Source organism: Nomascus leucogenys, chromosome 21, assembly GCF_006542625.1.
Source record: "Nomascus leucogenys isolate Asia chromosome 21, Asia_NLE_v1, whole genome shotgun sequence".
Classification (NCBI taxonomy): domain Eukaryota; kingdom Metazoa; phylum Chordata; class Mammalia; order Primates; family Hylobatidae; genus Nomascus; species Nomascus leucogenys.
The window spans coordinates 20,535,013-20,554,417 of record NC_044401.1 but is presented as its reverse complement, the minus strand read 5'-3'; the positions used below and the strand labels follow the sequence as shown (position 1 = coordinate 20,554,417).

Genomic DNA, 19,405 nt, shown 5'->3' with positions numbered 1-19,405 from the left:
TCACCCCCATTCCTAGAACAGGGCTTGGCAAAGCGTAGGCTCCCAATAATGAATGAATGGCTTTGCAGAAGAAAAGGTTTTTTCTTTTTCAGCTGTTACTACAATGGTCAACAACAACGACAAAAACCACTTAAAGTTGGACAGACGTCTACTGCAACCGGCTCTCAAGAAGTCCAGAACAGCACACTACACCCCGCCCATTGGCGAGAAACGGAAATACACGCTTTCGAGAAAACCGGAAGTGCCTGGTCACGCCCCGCGCATGCGTGCATCGGGGCAGCTCACGCTTCCTAAACCCCGTCATCCAGTGAGAAAGCAGGGACTTTTCGGCCGAGGCAGCCGGGACCCAGCTAGCTCTGCGCCTCGCGCCGTCGCGCATGCGTCCTGGGTATCTCCACTCGCGGTAAGGAGGGGCGAAAGGACATTTTTTTTTCTTGCTCCCGCCTCTGTTCTTCCCCCACCTGCCACGTACAGAGCCCGAGTTCTCGCTAGGCTTGTTGGGTCAGCGCGATTGGCCGGGGCTCACGCGAGCCTGCGAGCGAGGTGCGGCGGTCGCGGAGGGCAACCGAGCGGGCCGTGACCACCGCCTCCCCGCGGCGCCCCAGTCCAGTGGCCTCGCGTCCGCCCATTCAGCGGAGACTTGCGGAGAGGCGGCGGCCGCGGCCTCCGCAAGCCGGTATGGCCACTGGAGACGGGGGTTGCTGCCGCTGTCTCCGAGGAGGCCGGGAGACTAGGAGGCGCTGGGAGGGCCTCGCTCGAACCGCCCGGCGGCTGGGGTCGGAGGCACTGTGGGAAGGGGCTGGAGGGAGGAGGGGGCGCGGGGGAGGACGAGCGGGGCCTTGCATGGGGGGAGGGGAAGGGAGGTCGCGGAGGGGGAGGGGAGAGAGGCAACCACTGGCCGCGCTGGCCAGGAGGCGCGCCTCGGGGCTCCGGGAGGCGAGTGCGCCAGCTAATGCCTTGGTGCAGCCTGCCTCCAAGCGTTTGTATTGAGAGGAGAGGGGCTTTGGGAGGTCTGGGGCGGCCGGCGCCCAATCCCCGAAGGAGCTCGGAAGGGTGTGGAGTGGCGCCTACGGGAATAAGTTAATTGGGGTCACTGAATCGGAGCCTCGTTTCTTGGCTAAGTCAGCGCTTAATCAAGCGCCAGAGGGAGGCCCAGCCTGGTTTTATAGTGATGATTCTAGATAACTTTTAAGAGTTTGCTTTGCTGGACACTATTGTATTTTGGATGCACTGTCTCATTTAATCATCACGAGGATCCCTCCAAATTCAGATATTGTTGTTTTCATTTCGAATGTGATGAAAGTGAGCCTTCGAGGACTTAAGATCACATAGCTAGTAGTGAGAATCTTTACTGTCTTGCTACACTGCCTCTGAGGCAGGGTTTGAGGCCTCTTGGCATTCTTTAGAATAATTATAGGTTGACTTGGCTTAGTATTTCTTGAAGGAAACTGCTCCCCTCAGGAGGTGCCTAAGCCACAGCCTCTGAAATTGAGCAGGGTCTTACCCTTAGAGGTAGTAGAACCAGAAGTTTGGCCACTGAACCTAGAACCTGGTTCAGGAGGCAGTCTTTTTATATGACTTTGGGCATGTCAGATTATTCCCAGTGCTGAGAAAAGTGTTCCTGGTGGGGGGTTATATTATACAAGTTAGAAGCCGAGTCATTTCTGGACTTCAGAGGGGGCGGGGCAAGGACAAGATGGGAGAAGAGCTTGTCGTGGCCTCCTACTGGCAGTTCTAGGAACTAGTTAATACCAGTCTCTACTTTGGAAGAGAAAATGAGTACCAGAATTCTGTATATGAAGTAGTGTTGGGATGGGATTTCCCCTTGAAGGGAAACTTGTTGCACACTTACTTTTGAGATACTTTTGTGTTTACTCTGGGGAGATGACTGCAAGAGCAAACGACAGCTTTAGGAAAGAAGCACTGGTTCCTGGCCACAAGATGTTTACAGTCAATGGGAAACACAAAAAGTGAATTTGCAGGCAAACATGGCAGATAGAAAGTATGCGTGACTCAATTTTTTTTTTTTTTTTTGAGACGGAGTCTCGCTCTGTTGCCCAGGCTGGAGTGTAGTGGCGTGATCCCCCGGCTCACTGCAACCTCCGCCTCCTGGGTTCAAGCGATTCTCCTGCCTCAGCCTCCTGAGTAGCTGGGATTACAGGCGTGTGCCATGACACCTGGCTAATTTTTGTGTTTTTAGTAGAGACAGGGTTTCACCGTGTTGATCGGTCTAGTCTTGGACTCCTGACCTCGTGATCTGCCCGCCTCGGCCTCCCAAAGTGCTGGGATTACAGGCGTGAGCCACCGCCCCTGGCCCTCAAATTTTAAATGCATTGAAATTGGGCAACAAACCCGTACCCCCGTCAGAAGGACATACCACCGATTATATTTAAAGCTGGAATTTTTTTCTTAATTAGGAGTGTGTCTGATGGAAGTCACTTCTAGCTACATAAAGAAGGTACAGTGTGAGGGGTGTGAGGGTCGGATGTAAAAACTGATCTATATTACAGTTTTCTTCTCCCATAATTTAAAAAATTTAAAGTCTTTAAATTCTATGTGTCAGGCACTTTTCTGGGTGCTGCTGGGAATAGATAGTACCAGCTCACTGAAGGTAAGCACTGGTTCGTTTTACATTATTGCTGGTTTACACTTCTTGTAGGAAGGAGAAGGTAACAAATACATTGATTTATTGAATGATCTTTATTACTCTTAGGCTGCCAGAGCAAACAAGATGGAATATTTACCATCTTGGTGAAGTAATTATACTTTAGAGCTTGGCACATAGTAGGTATTTAATAAGTAGTTCCTGAATGCAGAAAGCATTGCAGAAGGCATTGCAGAAGGCATTGATTGTAGAAGGCGAAGAGGTGGTTGTATGGAGATTTCTGTTAATCACTGTCTTCATGAGAAGTCCATTGTGAGAACTGGCAGATAAAAAGCTAACTGTATTCTTATTTTGTGTTAAGATAAGTATGGCATCCCTAGAGTGAAATGCAATTCACTGTATTCTGCATTGACCTTAGAGTGTTATATTTAGTTTTAATGACCCATTTCATTGAAGGTTTATTAATAAAATATCTGTTGAGAGCATGGTGAGGGGTCTAGAGATATTAATTTAAGGACTAGTTAGATGGAAGGACCTAGGGTATTTATATGAAGAATAGTAGAGCATTAATATATAATATTCATATAATAGGATTCATGAAAACTTTTTTCAAGTACTTGAAGGGTTGATATGTTGGGGGAGTAGGTGAATGCTTTCACATACTCCAAAAGAATAAAGAATAATTGCAGAGAAGTGTGGCGTTAATGAAATAACAGATTGAAGAGGCGGAAGCAGAAAGCTGCTAGTAGTAAGGCGGGAAGCTGAAACTAGAATGTGGCCAGTAGTAGTTTGTAGGACACCTTGAAAAGTCTCAAGAGATCATTTTCTTGGTGCAGGAGGAGGAAGGAGTTGATGCTTAGAAAATGTTCAGCGATTATAGATAACATTCAGGAACATCTTGGCCTTGAGAAGAAGAGATATTAATCCATTATTTGATAAGTATATCCTCCCTTCTTATCTAGCAACTATTTAACTTGCTAGAGACCTTTAACGTTATTTTGAATTTAAAATTATACAGTCATGGCTAGACTTGGTGGCTAACGCCTGTATTCCCAGCACTTTGGGAGGCCAAGGTGGGTGGATCACTTGAGGTCAAGAGTTCGAGAGCAGCCTGACCAACTTGGTGAAACCCCATCTCTACTGAAAAATACAAAAATTAGCTGGGCATAGTGGTGCATGCCTGTAGTTCCAGCCACTCAGGAGGCTGAGGCACGAGAATCCCTTGAACCCGGGAGGCGGAGGCTGCAGTGAGCTGATAGCGTGCACTGCACTCCAATCTGGGTGACAGAGTGAGACTCCAGCTCAAAAAAAAAAAAAAAAAAAAACAGTCATTACAGGATAGTCATACTGAATAAAATTAAAGATTAAAACCTAAGGGAAAATTCTGTAACCAATTAATGTTTAGTGGCTAGTTGTTTGATACTGTCTTATTTAATAAAGTATACAGTCTAATCGTACACACCCACCCAGGTGGGAGAGTTATGGAGTATGCAGCACAGTGGACAGTCTTTAAAAAGTTCTGGTGGGTGTTACTAATTTGTCCTTTCTCCTTCAGTTCCCCCACATAGAGAGGAAATTAAAGACACACTCATGAGTTTTTTCTTAGAAAAACTTGAGGCTCTATTTGAGTATTCACACGTAACTCTGTCTTCAGAGTTAGCATTTAGGGTTTATAGGATTAAAATAGAGTTTTGAAGCCAGTAGTTATTTTTCCTTTTATTTAACAGCTGTTGAATGACCGTTGTCTGCTAGGCACTGTTGTAGGCTCTGGGAATATGGAAAACATAATTGTTTACTTCCTACCATCAAGTGGAAAAGACAATAAAAAGTTATGAATTTTTAATGTCTGGTAGTGTTAAGTGCTTTGAAGAAAAATAAAGCAGGATAAGAAGATAATGACGGGAGCCATTTTAAATTAGATGGTTAGGAAAGACCTCTCTCAGTTAACACTTGATAAGGAATCTGAATCATATGAGGGGTATCAGAAGGGGTCAAGACAAAGGGAGAACTTGAAGTATGGGTATAGCAGGGGTGAGTGAAGAAGAGAGGTAGGAAATGAAGTTAAATATTTGGCCAGGGACTGGAGGCCAGATGAGTTTATAGGTCTTGCTTTTTGAGATGAGAATGCATTGGAAGGTTTTGAACAGAATGATACTAGGTTTTACTTAACAGTGTTAACGCTGGTGTTCTGAGACTACATTAAAAGTGGGCAAAGGTAAAAAGCAGGCAGACTGGTTAGGAGTCTTTTCCAGTCATTTAGGCAAGCGATGATGGTGGCTTGAATCAAGTTGATAGCAGTGAAGGTGCTGAAGTGGTTGGACCCCAGAGTTATTTTAAAGGCAGTGGCAACCATATTTTGTTGGCAGTTTGGATGTAAGTTTTGAGAAAAAGAGATCAACCAAGATTTTTTTGTCTTATACAACTCAAAGGAAGGAAGATAAGCCTCTAGGAGAGGCAGCTTTTAGGTGGAAGATCAGGAATTTATTTTTAGATCTGTTAAGAAAAATCTAAATGGGAATGTCAGATGAACAGTTAAATATGAGAAAAAATAATAGTAGGTGTAAAATAAAAGCTTATTTTATTATCCCTACAGTAAAATAATGTTGCCTCCAGACCATTTTAACATAAATATGGTAACATGGGGATAATGAATCTTTTGTAGGCTAGAGTTTCTTAGCATCTAACAGTAGCTTTGCTCTCAACTTTTAAGGTATGTTTTGTTGTTTAATTATCAAAATCACTTTTATCAGTCTTTCTCTAGAGTTGTATATATAGAACATCCTGGAGTCCACCATGAACGGACAGTTGGATCTAAGTGGGAAGCTAATCATCAAAGCTCAACTTGGGGAGGATATTCGGCGAATTCCTATTCATAATGAAGATATTACTTATGATGAATTAGTGCTAATGATGCAACGAGTTTTCAGAGGAAAACTTCTGAGTAATGATGAAGTAACAATAAAGTATAAAGATGAAGGTAAGAGTGTTTTTAAAGCTATTTTTTAAAGTCCTTTTTTTCTTAAAAAAAAAAAAAAACAAACAAAAAAAACAAGACAGAGCCTCTGTTGCCCAGGCTGGAGTACAGTGGTGTGATCATAGCTCAGTGTCACCTGAAACTCCTGGGCTCAAGCAGTCCTGCCTTGGCCTCTCAAAGTGCTGGGATTACAGGCATGAACTGCCATGCCTGATCTTAAAGTCTTAAGTATTGTATGTGTTATTTTGCCCATTTTTATTGGACTGTTTCCCATCCTCTCTTCATGGTAGTTGAAACCTCACTTTCTTGTATTGAATGTGATGTTCCTATAGTTACTATAATTCTCTTATCAGTTAAAATTAGCTAAGTGCAGCCGGGCGCAGTGGCTCATGCCTGTAATCCCAGCACTTTGGGAGACCAAGGTAGGCGGATCATTTGAGGTCAGGAGTTCAAGATCAGCCTGGCCAACATGGCGAAACCCTGTCTCTACTAAAAATACCAAAAATTAGCCGGGTGTGGTGGTGTGCACCTGTAATCCCAACTACTCGGGAGGATGAGGCAGAGAATTACTTGAACCCGGGAGGTGGAGCTTACATTGAGCCACGATCGCACCACTGCACTCCAGCCTGGGTGACACAGCAAGACTCTGTCTCAAAAAAAAAAAAAAAAAACCTATTAGAAGGGAATTTTAAGTGTTAGAACATTTTCACATACATTTTTACAAGCATTGTTTTCTCCTTTTGTCCGTATAATTCTGGTTTCTTTTAGCTTAAAAAAATTTTTTTTCTATTCTTATTTCTCAGAATGAAAGGTTTTAGTATGTATTGAATGAAAAAGGATTTCATGGTCAACTAAGGGAAAGCTGGTTTAAACAAATACAAAAGTGTTTCTTTATTTTAGGAGTTTTCAGATTATGTAATATGCTTATATACATTTTCAGAAGTTAGTAGTATGCAGTGTTCTCAGACTCATTTGTTGACAGAATTCTCTTTATGGAAATAGGTTTTGAATGAAAAATGTTTCAGCAAACACACTGAGTAGAATTATAGTAGTAGACTGTATTTCCTACTCTTTAACCTGTCTTTGTTAACATCTCTTTAGGTGGTTACCAGTGTTTCCAATGGTTTACCACCAATTTTCTCTTTAGGTGGTTACCAGTGTTTTTTACTGTTGAACTTACTTGCAGTGTATTTAATCTTGACCTCACTATTTAGCACTGCTACCCATACCATCCTTGTTTTTAAATACTTTTACCTCTTAACATCTCTGACACTGCTTAACCTAGTTTTCTTATCACTAACAGTTTTTTCTCTGTCTGTGTTAGGGTTGGCTTAAAGTAATGCCAGCAGATATAATAGAAATCTTAAAATCTGAGTGGTTTAATAGTTGAAAAATCTTTCAGGGATCCAGGTTCAAAGAAGCTGTTACCTTCAACACATGGCTTATAAGCTCACCATAGGCATTGACATTGGCAGGCAGATGAGTGAAGACAGAGTATGAAGAATCATATGGGAGATTTTACTCACTAGGCCTGATGGTGTTGTATGTCATTTCTGCCCTTATGACATTGGTCAGTACCCAGTTACATGGCTCTGCTAAGATGCAAATGGGTTGGGAAAGTATAGTCCCTGGCTGAGAAGCCACTTAGCACAACTTATACTGTGGAAGAGAAGTGTAAATCACTGGTGATCAGTTAAATTGACCATCTAGCTAAAGGTATAATTCTCCTTTGTTTTTGTGATGTGTAGTCTAAGAGTACCCAGGACAAATTTTTGAGAGTTGTCCATGTTAAGAAACAATAAAGGATAGTACTTTTTTTCCTGTTTTCTTATGTTTATCATACATTGATTTGCACCTCTGTGACTTTGAAATGTGTGCCTTAATTTGATCAGTGAATTTTTTTTTTGAGACAGGGTCTCACTCTCATCCAGGCTAGAGTGCAGTGGCATGATTATAGCTCACCATAACCTTGAACTCCTGTCCCCAAGCAATACTGCCAACCCGGCCTCCCAAAGGCATAAGCCACCATGCCCAGCCTACAATTCAGATTTTTTAACTTTTTTTTTCTTTTTTTAGCAAAGTCCCAAGAGTGCTTTTTAAAAAAAATTTTGTTTTAATTGATAAATAATAATTGTACATATTTATGGGGTACATAGTAATGTTTCATTACATATAATGGGATTAGATCAGGGTAATTTGCATATCCATCACCTCAAATATTTATTTCTTTGGGTTAGAAACATTCAATATTCTCCTTCTAGCTATTTGAAATTATATAATATGTTATTGTTAACTGTAGTCATCCTATAGTGCTGTAGAACACTGGAACTTCTATCTAGTTGTAATTTTGTGTCTTTTAATAAATCTCTCCCTATCCCTCTTTTCCCGTACCCTTCGCAGCCTCTACTGTCATAAGTTCTGCTTTTTACTTGTATGAGATCAACTTTTTTTAGCTTCCACATATGAGAGAGAGCATGTGTTATCTTTTTAACTTAATGTCTTCCAGTTCCATCCATGTTGCTGTGAATGACAGGTCTTCATTCTTTTTATGGCTGAATTGTATTCCATTGTGTATATATACCATATTTTCTTTATCAGTTAATCTGTTGTTAGACACTTAGATTGATTCCATATCTTGACTATTGTGAATAGTGCTGCAGTAAAATGTGAGTGCAGATTTCTCTTCAATATACTGGTTTCCTTTCCTTTAGTTAAATACCCAGTAGTGGCATTGCTGAATCGTGTGTTAGTTCGATTTATAGTTTTTTGAGGAACCTTCATACTGTTCTCCATAGTGGCTGTACTGTTTACATTCCTACCAATAATATATAAGAGTTCCCTTTTCTCTTCATTCTTGCCAGCATTTGTTATTTGTCTTTTTGATAATAACCATCCTAACTGGGGTGAACCTTGTTGTGATCTTCATTTTCCTGATATGTGTGCATTTCCCTGATAATTTGTGATGTTGAGCATTTTTTCATACATTTATTGACCATTTCTATGTCTTTTTTTGAGAAATGTCTGTTCAGATCATTTGCCGATTTTAAAATTGGATTGATTGTTTTTTAGCTGTTGAGATGTTTGAGTTCCTTGTATATTCTGAATATTCATCCTCTGTCAGATGAGTAGTTGTATTTCCTCCCATTCTGTAAGTTCTCTTTTCACTCTGTTGATTGTTTTCTTTGCTGTGCAGAAAAGCTTTCCAGTTTGAGATAATCATATTTGTTTAATTTTGCTTTTATTGACTGCACTTTTGAGGTCTTACTCATGAAATCTTTTCCCGACCTATTAAAGAGGTTATCCTTTTCCTAATGAGTGGTCTTGTCAAAAGTCAGTTGGCCATAGATAACATGGATTAATTTCCAGGTTCTCTGTTCTGTTTTATTGTTCTATGTGTTCTGTTGATCTGTGTGTTCTCTTGGTCAATGGGTCTGTTTTTGTGTCAGTTCTGTTGGTCTGTGGGTCTGTTTTTATGCCAGTCCATGCTTATTACAGCTTTGTAGTATATTTTGAGGTCAGTAAGTGTGATACCTTCAGCTTTGTTCTTTGCTCAGTATTGCTTTGACTGTCTGGGGTTGTATGTAGTTCTGTACAAGTTTTATCGTTTTTAAATTTTTATGAAGAATTTTATTGGTAGTTTGATAGGAATTGAATCTGTAAATTGCTTTGAGTAGTTTGTCATTTTAACAATATTTGTTCTTATATAAGCATGGGATGTTATTACATATATATGCTCTTTGGTTTCTTTCATCAGTGTTTTTTTTTTTTTTTTTGTAGAGGTTTTTCATCTTCTTGGTTAAACTTCTTCCTAGATATTTAAAAAAAATTTTGTAGCTATGGTTAATGGGATTGCATTTTTGATTTTTTTTTTGGTATGTGTATAGAAACACTACTTATTTTTGTGTACTTATTTTGTTTCTGGCAACTTTATTGAATTCATTTATTGGTTCTAAGGGTTTTGGTAGAGTTTTTAGGTTTTTGTTTCTATAAGATTATGTCATCTGCAAACAGGGACAGTTTGACTGCTTCCTTTCCAATTTGGATACCCTTTATTTTTTTCTCGTGCATAATTGCTCTGGCTAGTACTTCCTTAACTGTCTTTTTTTTGTTTTTTATTTTTATTTATTTTTTATTTTTGTCTTGAGACAGGGTCTTGCTCTGTCTCCCAAGCTGGAGTGCAGTGGTGTGATCATGGCTCATTGAAGCCTTGAACTCCTAGGCTCAAGCAGTCCTTGCAACTCAGCCTCCCATGTAGCTGGAACTGCAGGCGTGTGCCACTGCACTCAGCTTCTTCTTCTTAATGTTTATCAAAATGGGGGTCTCACTGTGTTTCCCAGGCTGGTCCTGAACTCCTGGGCTCGAGCGATCCTCCTGCCTTGGCCTGCCAAAGTGCTGAGATTACAGGCATGAGCCAGTGTGCCTGGCCTTTAACTGCTTTTTTTTCCACTTAAAGATGCTTTGCATTTATCTCAAACTGACCTCGTTGATTGGCTTTCTCTTAACTACTGTTTAGGGCAAAGGTCAGCAAACATTTTCTTTAATAGAGCAGAGATAATAAATATTGTAGCTTTGTGGGTCACATAAGGCTTCTGTCTCATCTTTTTTTTACAATGTAAAAACCATTTTTCATTCACAGACCTATAACAACACAAGGATTTTGTCCCTTGGTCACAGTTCATGGACCCTTAGCTTGAGGTGTCCTCGTTGTAGTTTGTCTTCCACATTTAGTTACAACTTTGTATTTCATGGTTTTTTTTTTTTTTTTTTTGAGACAAAGTCTTGCTTTGTCGTTCAGGCTGGAGTACAGTGGTGTGATCTTGGCTCACTGCAGCCTCCACCTCCCAGGTTCAAGCGATTCTCCTGCCTTGGCCTCACAAGTAGGTGGAATTATAGGCACACGCCACCACACTCGGCTGATTTTTGTATTTTTAGTAGAGACGGAGTTTCTCCATGTTGGCCAGGCTGGTCTTGAACTCCTGACCTCAGGTGATCTACCCACCTCAGCCTCCCAAACTGCTGGGATTACAGGTGTGAGCCACCGCACTTGGCCAAAAAGTTTTTGATTGTTTTGATTTGTGTCCCTTAGGTTCTGTTAGACAGTAGAGTGGAGGGATGGCTTAGGTAAAGTTCCTGCCATCAGAGATACTCTGTTTCTGTTGTAGGATTCAGAAAAGAAAAAAAGAACAGGAAGTTTTCTTCTTTTACATACCTACTTTATTTTCTTTAAAAAATGTGTTTATGAAAGTTCAACATTAAACAGGTATGTTATGGGAAGTGGGTCTGGCTATAAGGAGCTAAAAACAGTTATAAAATTCTCAGTTTTGTCATCTTTGTCCAAAATAAATCCACCTAATTAGTGTTAAAGTAGGTGCAGCAGAGCATCCCAGAAGTAGTCTTGTGGCCTCCCCAGGACAGAACTCCTCCCCACCCAACTGTTTGTGAAGACACCCTGCAGAGGTCCCTGATAAACTCCTTGTCTCTGGCTGCTTTTCTGTTCTTGCTTTCTTTAGAGAATGTATTTTTCCCTTAGCCGTTTGAAAGATTTTGACACACACAGTTGGTATGCCAATTATGGCATTCTTTATCCCTGAGATCTGGAGGATTTCACGGTCGTAAATATGCACTGTTTTGAACATATAAATATTTTTCTGGGGAGAGTTGATTGTTTTCATCTTAATATCAAAATGGTCAGTGACCTGAAAGAATTTACTGTCTATCCATTCATTAAAGCAGTTTTGCAACAGTAGTGTTTTACTCTACCTGTGATTAAGATTTGAACTTTGGGAAAATTTTTTACTTCTTGGTAAAAGATGTAAATTTTTTGGAATGAATAGATTTCAGTCTAAACCAACAATTTATGGTATTGCTCTCTAAGAATCTCTTCTTAGTGACTAATAAATATTAAGGCACTTAATGGATTCACTTTAGCAGTATTTTTTCATGTGGATATGTGTAAATACCTTGCCATAAGAGTAATAAGCAAAATTGATTTAGTGTGTTTTTGAACAAATGCATTTTTGCTAGACAAACTTTTAAAGTTTAAGGTTTCTATGGGAGAGTCCAACTATGTTCTACAATCTACATTTTGGATTTTTAATTTTTACTAGTTTACTGCTTATACAAATCTGAAAATTTAAAAAATTTAAAAAAACCCTTTTTTTTTTTTTAAATTCCAGATGGAGATCTTATAACAATTTTTGATAGTTCTGACCTTTCCTTTGCAATTCAGTGTAGTAGGATACTGAAACTGACATTATTTGGTGAGTAGTAAACTTTCTAATAAATTTACTATTTTATTCATTGTATTTTAAAGATGTTTGGCTTTTTTCCTTTTAAAGACTCAGGTAAGCAATAACTTATTCAACTATTATTACATTTATTTGTGTTCAGGTAGTTGTTTTAGATTACTTGAAGCTTATGGCTGTGTATGTTTTAAGAAAATGATGGAAGTTTAATTCAGTAAGAACAGAGTGTTAAGTATGTTATTTTTTTGAAATCAGGTATAACTTAGGTATCCCTGGTACAGTATTATAGTTTTAATTTAGCTGTATTAGAATTTTTGAATTGTAATTATCTTCCTTCACATTACAGTGTGTTGTTACTTATTCTCAGGGTGTAACATATAAGTCTGATACTTGAAACCAGTAGTCGCCAACCTTTTTGCACTGGAAACTGGTTTCATGTAAGACAGTTCTTCTATGGAAGGGGGCAGGAGAAGGTTTTGGGATGAAACTTCCACTTTGCATGTGGAATTCACTATGGGGTTCACACTCTTATGTGAATCTAATGCCACTGCTGAACTGACAGGAGGCGGAGCCCACCACTTAACCTCCTACTGTGCTGCCCAGCCCGGTTTGGTTCCTAACAGGCCACAGAGCAGCACTGGGTTGGGGACCCTTGCTTTAGACAGTATTTTCCAAGGGGTACTTAGAGATTAAAAATAGTTCTGATAAAAACCAATAGAAGACTAATTTTAACCTTTTAGATTTTTTCTTTTAGATCTTAATAGATATGCAAGGCAGAACTCTTAAGGGACAAGATAGAAAAGATTACAGAGTTAAATGGTAGTGTGATAATGTGAAAAATAAAATGTGTACGCTTTTTCCGGTTTTGTTGTTTTGTTTAGCATTTATTTTATTTTTTTTTAATTTTGTTGCATGAACCTTAGAGTTCAGTATGAAATATGATCATGGTCTGTTGATTTAATTTGTATCTATTTCATCTCCATCTAGGAAGGATGAATATGAATAATCAGAATTTAAATGTTAATAACAAAAACTGTTTAAAATTATTTAAAATAAAGGTATCTTTTTATAGTATTGAATGTAAAATACTTAACTATTGACTAGGCATAAAGCAGATTAGATAATCTGAAGACCCTTACTTTAAACAGGATCTGCTAGATAAACTTCCAAATGTATTTTTTGAATTCTGTAACTCAGCTTGCCCAGGAAAGTAAGGGAAATATCCAGGGAACAAAAAAATAGATGGAACTAAAGGCCTGATGTACCAAAAGCTGAAACTTGGGGTGTTCTTGGTGGTGATAGTAGAGATTTTAGCGTGCATAATTTAAGGAATTGCCATCTGGCGTCTACATGGTGTAGGCCCTTGGTCCTAGTCCCTCAGTAGGCCATGCTTTCAAAAAGAATATTTTAGAAAAGTCTACCTTGATATAGGGAAAGTCAAGGAAGCTTAACTCATACCTTGGGCTGTCAGGGGCTTGGGAAGTCTCCCTTGAGGATTCATAATTGTGCTCCTTAGGTGAGTTGGGTTTAAATTTAAACTATCCGTGTAGTTTGGTAACTCCCAAGCCCAGATGTTACCATTTTAGAAAAATTTCAGAAGAAAGGCCAAAATCTCTCTTGAGGGGTATATTCTCAATCCAGGTCACATAGGTTTCTCACAGACAAAACCATAAGACATATGAAGCTGTCATGTAAGCAAGAACCACTGGACACAACTAATAGCAGGATTAGATTTTCAACAACTTCAGTTAAGATATGTGATAGTCTACGAAATTAAAAGTTATTTAAGACATAGAAGAAGGAATAAGAATATAAAAGCAGCCGGCTGTGGTGGCTCACGCCTGTAATCCCAGCACTTTGGGAGGCCAAGGTGGGTGGATTGCCTGAGCACAGGAGTTCGCAACCAGCCTCAGCAACACGGTGAAACCCCGTCTCTGCTGAAATACAAAAAAATTAGCCAGCTGTAGTGTTGTGCGCCTGTAGTCCCAGCTACTTGAGAGGCTGAGGCAGGAGAATTGCTTGAACCTGGGAGGTGGAGGTTGCAGTGAGTTGAGATCGTGCCACTGCACTCCAGCCTGGGTGACAGAGCGAGACTCCATCTCAGAAAAAAAAGGAGAACGTAAGAGCAAAGTGCTATTGTGTTACACAAAAGAATAAACAGATTTTATAAAGAACTTAAAGTAACTTGGAGATGAGAAATATAATCATCGAAATTAAATACTAAGTGGATAGGTTGAACACATTAGTTATCGCTAAAAAGAGAACTAGTGAACTGAAAAGGAAATCCAAAGAAATTACAGAGTAAAGCACAAAAACACAGGCAAAGAGAAGTTGAAAATGAGAACATACAGAATATTTCTATTCAGAGTTTCAAGAAGGAGAGAATGGGAGAGTGGAAATACATTGAGGTAATGACTAAAGAAATTTTCAGAATTATATAAAAGATATTGACCCTCAGATTCAGAAGGCACAGGGAGCCTTGAGCAGGGATAAGTAAAAGTAAATCCCCACTGGACATATTGTCATGAAACTGGAAAATGTCTTAAGACAGAGAGATTACCTTAAAAGTAGCCAGAGAGAATAAGACTGATCACATAGGAAACAATTAGACTGTTGGTAGACTTCTTCATAGTAATAATAGAGGCTAAAAGACAGTAGTATCACAGTTGCAAACAGTAAAGAAAAATAACTAGAAAAGTAGCATCCTATACTCCACTAAATTTCACGAATGAGGAGAAGTAAAAATACTTTAAAGACTGAGAATTTACCACTCATGGACCCTTGTTAAAATAATTTTTAACAATGGTCTTTATCAAGAAGGAAATTTAGTCCAGAAGGTGGTGAAAGATGGAAGAAGCAATGTGAGCAGATAAACTGTTACCTGGTCCCAGGCCCTCAGTAGGCTACGCTTTCAAAAACTATTTTAGAAAAGCTTTTCCATTGATACAGAAAAAGTCAAGGAAGCTTAACTCTTAAATCTTGGGCTGTCAGGGGATTGGGAAGCACCAATGAAATTTATGAAATTTATGTGTACTTTTTAATGAGCATTGATTGTTACAAAAAATTAATAGTCTTAGGGAATAAAAACAATTTGGGACAAAAATACTGGGCAATAATATGTAAGAAAGGAAGGGGTGATAGGAATAAAAATATTTTAAGGACTTATTTGGGAGGAAGATTGTAATTACCTTTAGATTTTTTAAATTGCATACTACATATGCAGACGTATGCATGGTGTACATGTAAGAGTTATAATTGAAAAATTAGACATTGTCAGGAAAGGAGAAAAAAAGAATACAAGGGTACCTGTTCAGTTCAGTAGAAAGTGGTGGCGGAATAAAAGAAGTATAAAGCTCAACAGATAGAACAGAATACTAATCACAGTACACAGAAATTCACTACATATATCGGTTAAAATAATCTCTTAATGGAGTTTAAAAAAAAGTACAGTTCCATGCTACTTTCAAGAGACATAAAAGATTATTATGCAAAGGTTGAAAGTAAAGGGCTAGAAAAAGAGACTAGACAAATGCAAAGAAAGCTGGTTATTAACAGAATAGACTTATATAAAAACTTGAGTAGTAATAGTCACTTTATGATGATAAAAAGAATAATTCACTAGGACTGTATAACAATCTGAACACTTATGCATGTTAGCTTTAGATGTTTTCCCCTAAGAAAATTTGACAGAACAAAGATAAATCAATAAATTTACAATTATGGGAGAGCTGATAAATCAAGCAGACTCAAACAGCATTGGTCTTATACATCTAGCAGTTAGGGAGAAATACAGTTTTTTTTTTTTTGAGTACTCATAGTGCATTATAGAAGTTGACTATAAATCAAGTCTTCCAGAAAATCCCCAAATATAACAGATAATTAGATATCTTAAAGGTCATATTCTCTGGCTTCTTTAGAGACCATTGGACAGAATATGTAACCCAAATTTCCCTACTTTTGGAGACAAAATGTGCTTTTAAATAAGTCAAAGAAGAAATAATAATGGGAATTACAAATAAGTAGATAATGACTTCTATGTAACCAAGTTTTTAGAGAATGCTAAAGCTGTACTTAGAGTAGTACTTACAGTCTTAAATACTTTGTATTAGTAAACTGGATTGGAAATTTTTGAGCTAGGTATTCAAACAGTTACAGAAGGACAAAGCTCAAATAACTTGGAAGGAAATAATAAGAGCAGACGTGAACTAGAAATCGGAATTGTTAGGATCAACAATTTTGAAAAGATGCAGTCGGCAAATCTTTATGAGGATTAGTTAAGGAGAAACAGGCACAAATAAGCAATGTTAGAAATGAAAAGTTTATAGTAGAAACTTAAAAAATTTATATATACCATGAATTCCTTTATTTAAATTTGAAAACTCAGGTGACATGGACAATTTCCTAGGTAAATTTAATGTACTGTTTCAAGAAATAGAAAATTTGATTGCCCCAATTAACATTAAAGAAATTGGACCAACTATTATACCAAATACCTAAGGAACAGATGATTCTAAATTATACAAACTATTCAAGAGCATAGGCAAAGAGGGAATATACACTAATTCATTTTGTGGGGTTAATATAACATTAACATGAAAACCAGCCAAAGTAAATGCAAACCAGTGTCACTTATAAACATAGATAGAAAATATTAAGTAATATTTACAAATCAAACTCATCAGTGAATATTTAAACACACCATTGTCAAAATTGCTCACCCAAGGAGTCTAAGATTGCTTTAAATTAGAAAATCACATACTACTTTCCATAGAACAGATTAAAGGAGAAAAACTGAATCATCTCTAGATAAAGAAAAGCCATTCATATCTCAATCATGTTGAAAAGTCATAGCAAATTATGAATAAAAAGGAATTCTTTTTTGTGAGACAGAGTCTCTCACTGTTTCCCAGGCTGGAGTGCAATGGTGTGATCTCAGCTCACTGCAAGCTCCACCTCCTGGGCTCACCCCATTCTCCTATCTCAGCTTCCCGAGTAGCTGGGACTACAGGCACCTGCCACCACGCCTGGCTAATTTTTTTTTGTATTTTTAGTAGAGACGGGGTTTCACCATGTTAGCCAGGATGGGCTCGATCTCCTGACCTCGTGATCTGCCTGCCTTGGCCTCCCAAAGTGCAGAGATTACAGGCGTGAGCCACCACGCCTGGCCAAAAGGGAATTCTTTTACCTCATATGGGGGCATTTATTACGTAGAACAACTGCTGTATGCCTAATATAAAAGGCTTATAAATGTAACTAAAATACCAATTATAATTATATACAACAAAAGATACTTGGGATAAATCTAACATGGCAAGATTGTTTTGGATGAAACATAAAATTATTTAAAATCAAATAGGGGAATGGGTTTTGAGGAAGGGTACTCTGGGAGATTTAATTATGTCTATGCTATTTCATTTCTTGGTGGTTAGGAGCAAAGATGAAAAAAATATTAAGGTTTGGCCAGGTGCAGTGGCTCACACCTGTAATCCCAGCACTTTGGGAGGCCGAGGTGGGCGGATCACGAGGTCAGGAGTTCGAGACCAGCCTGGCCAACATGGCGAAACTCCGTCTCTACCAAAAATACAAAAAAAAAAAAAAAAAAAAAAAAATTAGCTGGCTGTAGTGGTGCACGCCTGTAATCCCAGCTACTTGGGAGGCTGAGGCAGGAGAATTGCTGAACCTGGGAGGCAGAGGTTGCAGTGAGCCAAGATCAGGCCACTGCATTACAGTCTGGGTGACAGAGCAAGACTCTGTCTCAAAAAAAATATAAATATATATTAAGCTTTAACGAAGATGGGTGTTTAGTAAGTTTATCTTGTGTGCTTGAAATGGTTCATTAAAGTCTTATGATTATATTCACACTAATGAAGATACATTATTATGTGTGCTGTGGTTCTCCAGAGGGATGGAACCAATAAGATACATGGGAGTTTTTTTAGGGAGAATTGCAGAGTGATTACAAGGCAAAGTCCCATGATAGGCCATCTGCAAGCTGGGGAAAGAGAGAAGCTGATGCTGATAGTGGCTCAGTGGCTTAGTCCAAGTCCAAAAGCCTGCAAACCAGGGAAGCTGATAGTGCAGCCTTTGTCTGTTGCCAAAGGCCTGAGAGTTCCCTGGGAAGCTGCTGGTACAAGCCCTAGAGTCCAAAGGCCAAAAAACCTGGAGTCTCTTGTCCTGGAGTCTGATGTCCAAGGGCAGGAGGAGTGGAAGCAAGCATCTGGCATAGGAAGGAGAGCGAGCCAAAGACCCAGCAAGCAAACTTATCCTACCTTCTTCCGCCTGTTTTGTCATAGCTGCACTGGCAGCTGATCGGGTGGTGCCCACCAACACTGAAGATGGGTCTTCCTCTCCTGGTTCACTGACTCAAATGTCAGTCTCCTCTGGCAACACCCTCACAGACACACCCAGAAACAGTACCAGTCATCTAGGCATTCCTCAATCTAATCAAGCTGACACCTAATATTAAGTTAATTAATTTAAACTTAGCTAATTTAAACTTTTAATTGAGTATAATTTGGAGTTTAGTGCTCTTAAATCCACTAAGTAGATGATAACAGATTATAGGCCATACTAGGAATGTAAGTGCAAGGTTCTTAAAAGTTCTGGTAAGATGTATCAGTGTGCTCCAAAGACCACCAGGAACACACCTGTAGTTGAATGAAGTTGCGTTTACTGACTTACTGCAGCAAGGGAGAATGAATACCACGGAGAACAACAGGATGTCTTACAAGTATGTTAGAAAAGGATTTTTTTGTTGGGCTTGGGTTTGTGTTAGCTGATTTTGGATGAGGTTCAAGGAGGTAGAGCTTTGCTCTGCATTGGATGCTCTCAGGAAGTAGAGATGATTCTGTGTTTGGGTGTCTTATCATATCTTGTCTAGAAGGTGAGAGGAATGAGTCTTACTAAATCTTATCTGGAAGGTGAGAGGAATGAATCGAGGCTAAAGCTGCAGTTGGTAAATTAGTAGCAGTCACTCATATTAGCCAAGATAAAAGGTTTGGTCGTTTTTCTGGTGTGGTCAGTGTTCTTGTTTTTGTCTGAGTTTTGGCATGGTTATGGGCTGTTGATCTATCACAGATGATAGTCTTGTGTGATGTTGGTGTTCTTTGAAATATTTGTGTTCAACGGGAGAACACCACAGCCTACCTGTGAGTGCCAGGCCAGCTTCCAGCAACACTAAGGCCTGTCTTACTGCACCAGACCAGTTTCTGGCTGCTAGGAGCTGTTTTTCTCATCAAATATTGGAGAAAAAACAGTAATACCAAGTGAAAACCAATAATTAATTGACGTAGGCAGGAGATTGTGTTGAACTTCATAGCTATGCAGGGAGTATATGAATTACTGCGGAGTTTTCTTCTAAAAGCTTATAATTGGTGGTTTGATTTTGAAACATGTTTAACAAAGAATCACCGTGAACTTTTATTTTCACATAGATGTCCTTTTCTAATTAGGTGCTTCAGGAGTTTGTATGTATGTATACTGGCAATGCGCAAAGCATTTTAGTTTAATTTTTGAACTCCTGTCTTGGGGTTTGCAATCAGAGCCTTGTGTCACTTTTGTTTCTTTTCTTTTTAAAAATAA

The 19,405-nt window shown here is 39.0% G+C and overlaps 1 protein-coding gene across 7 annotated transcripts in view; it reads left to right on the top strand.

Moving 5' to 3' along the window:
• The first annotated feature begins 240 nt into the window (after window positions 1-240).
• The window catches only part of TFG (trafficking from ER to golgi regulator), a 40,531-nt gene continuing 21,366 nt past the window's right edge, over window positions 241-19,405 (top strand). For 4 of the 7 annotated variants that reach the window (XM_003261740.3, XM_030802141.1, XM_012501020.2 and 1 more), the window contains exons 1-3: window positions 288-676; window positions 5,356-5,582; window positions 11,756-11,839. In XM_003261740.3, coding sequence (XP_003261788.2) covers window positions 5,399-5,582; window positions 11,756-11,839 — 268 coding nt within the window. In that variant the 5' untranslated portion in view covers window positions 288-676; window positions 5,356-5,398. Of the gene's footprint in view, window positions 677-5,355; window positions 5,583-11,755; window positions 11,840-19,405 lie in introns of all 7 variants that reach the window. The other 3 variants (XM_003261741.3, XM_012501022.2, XM_003261742.3) reach the window with 3 other exon arrangements.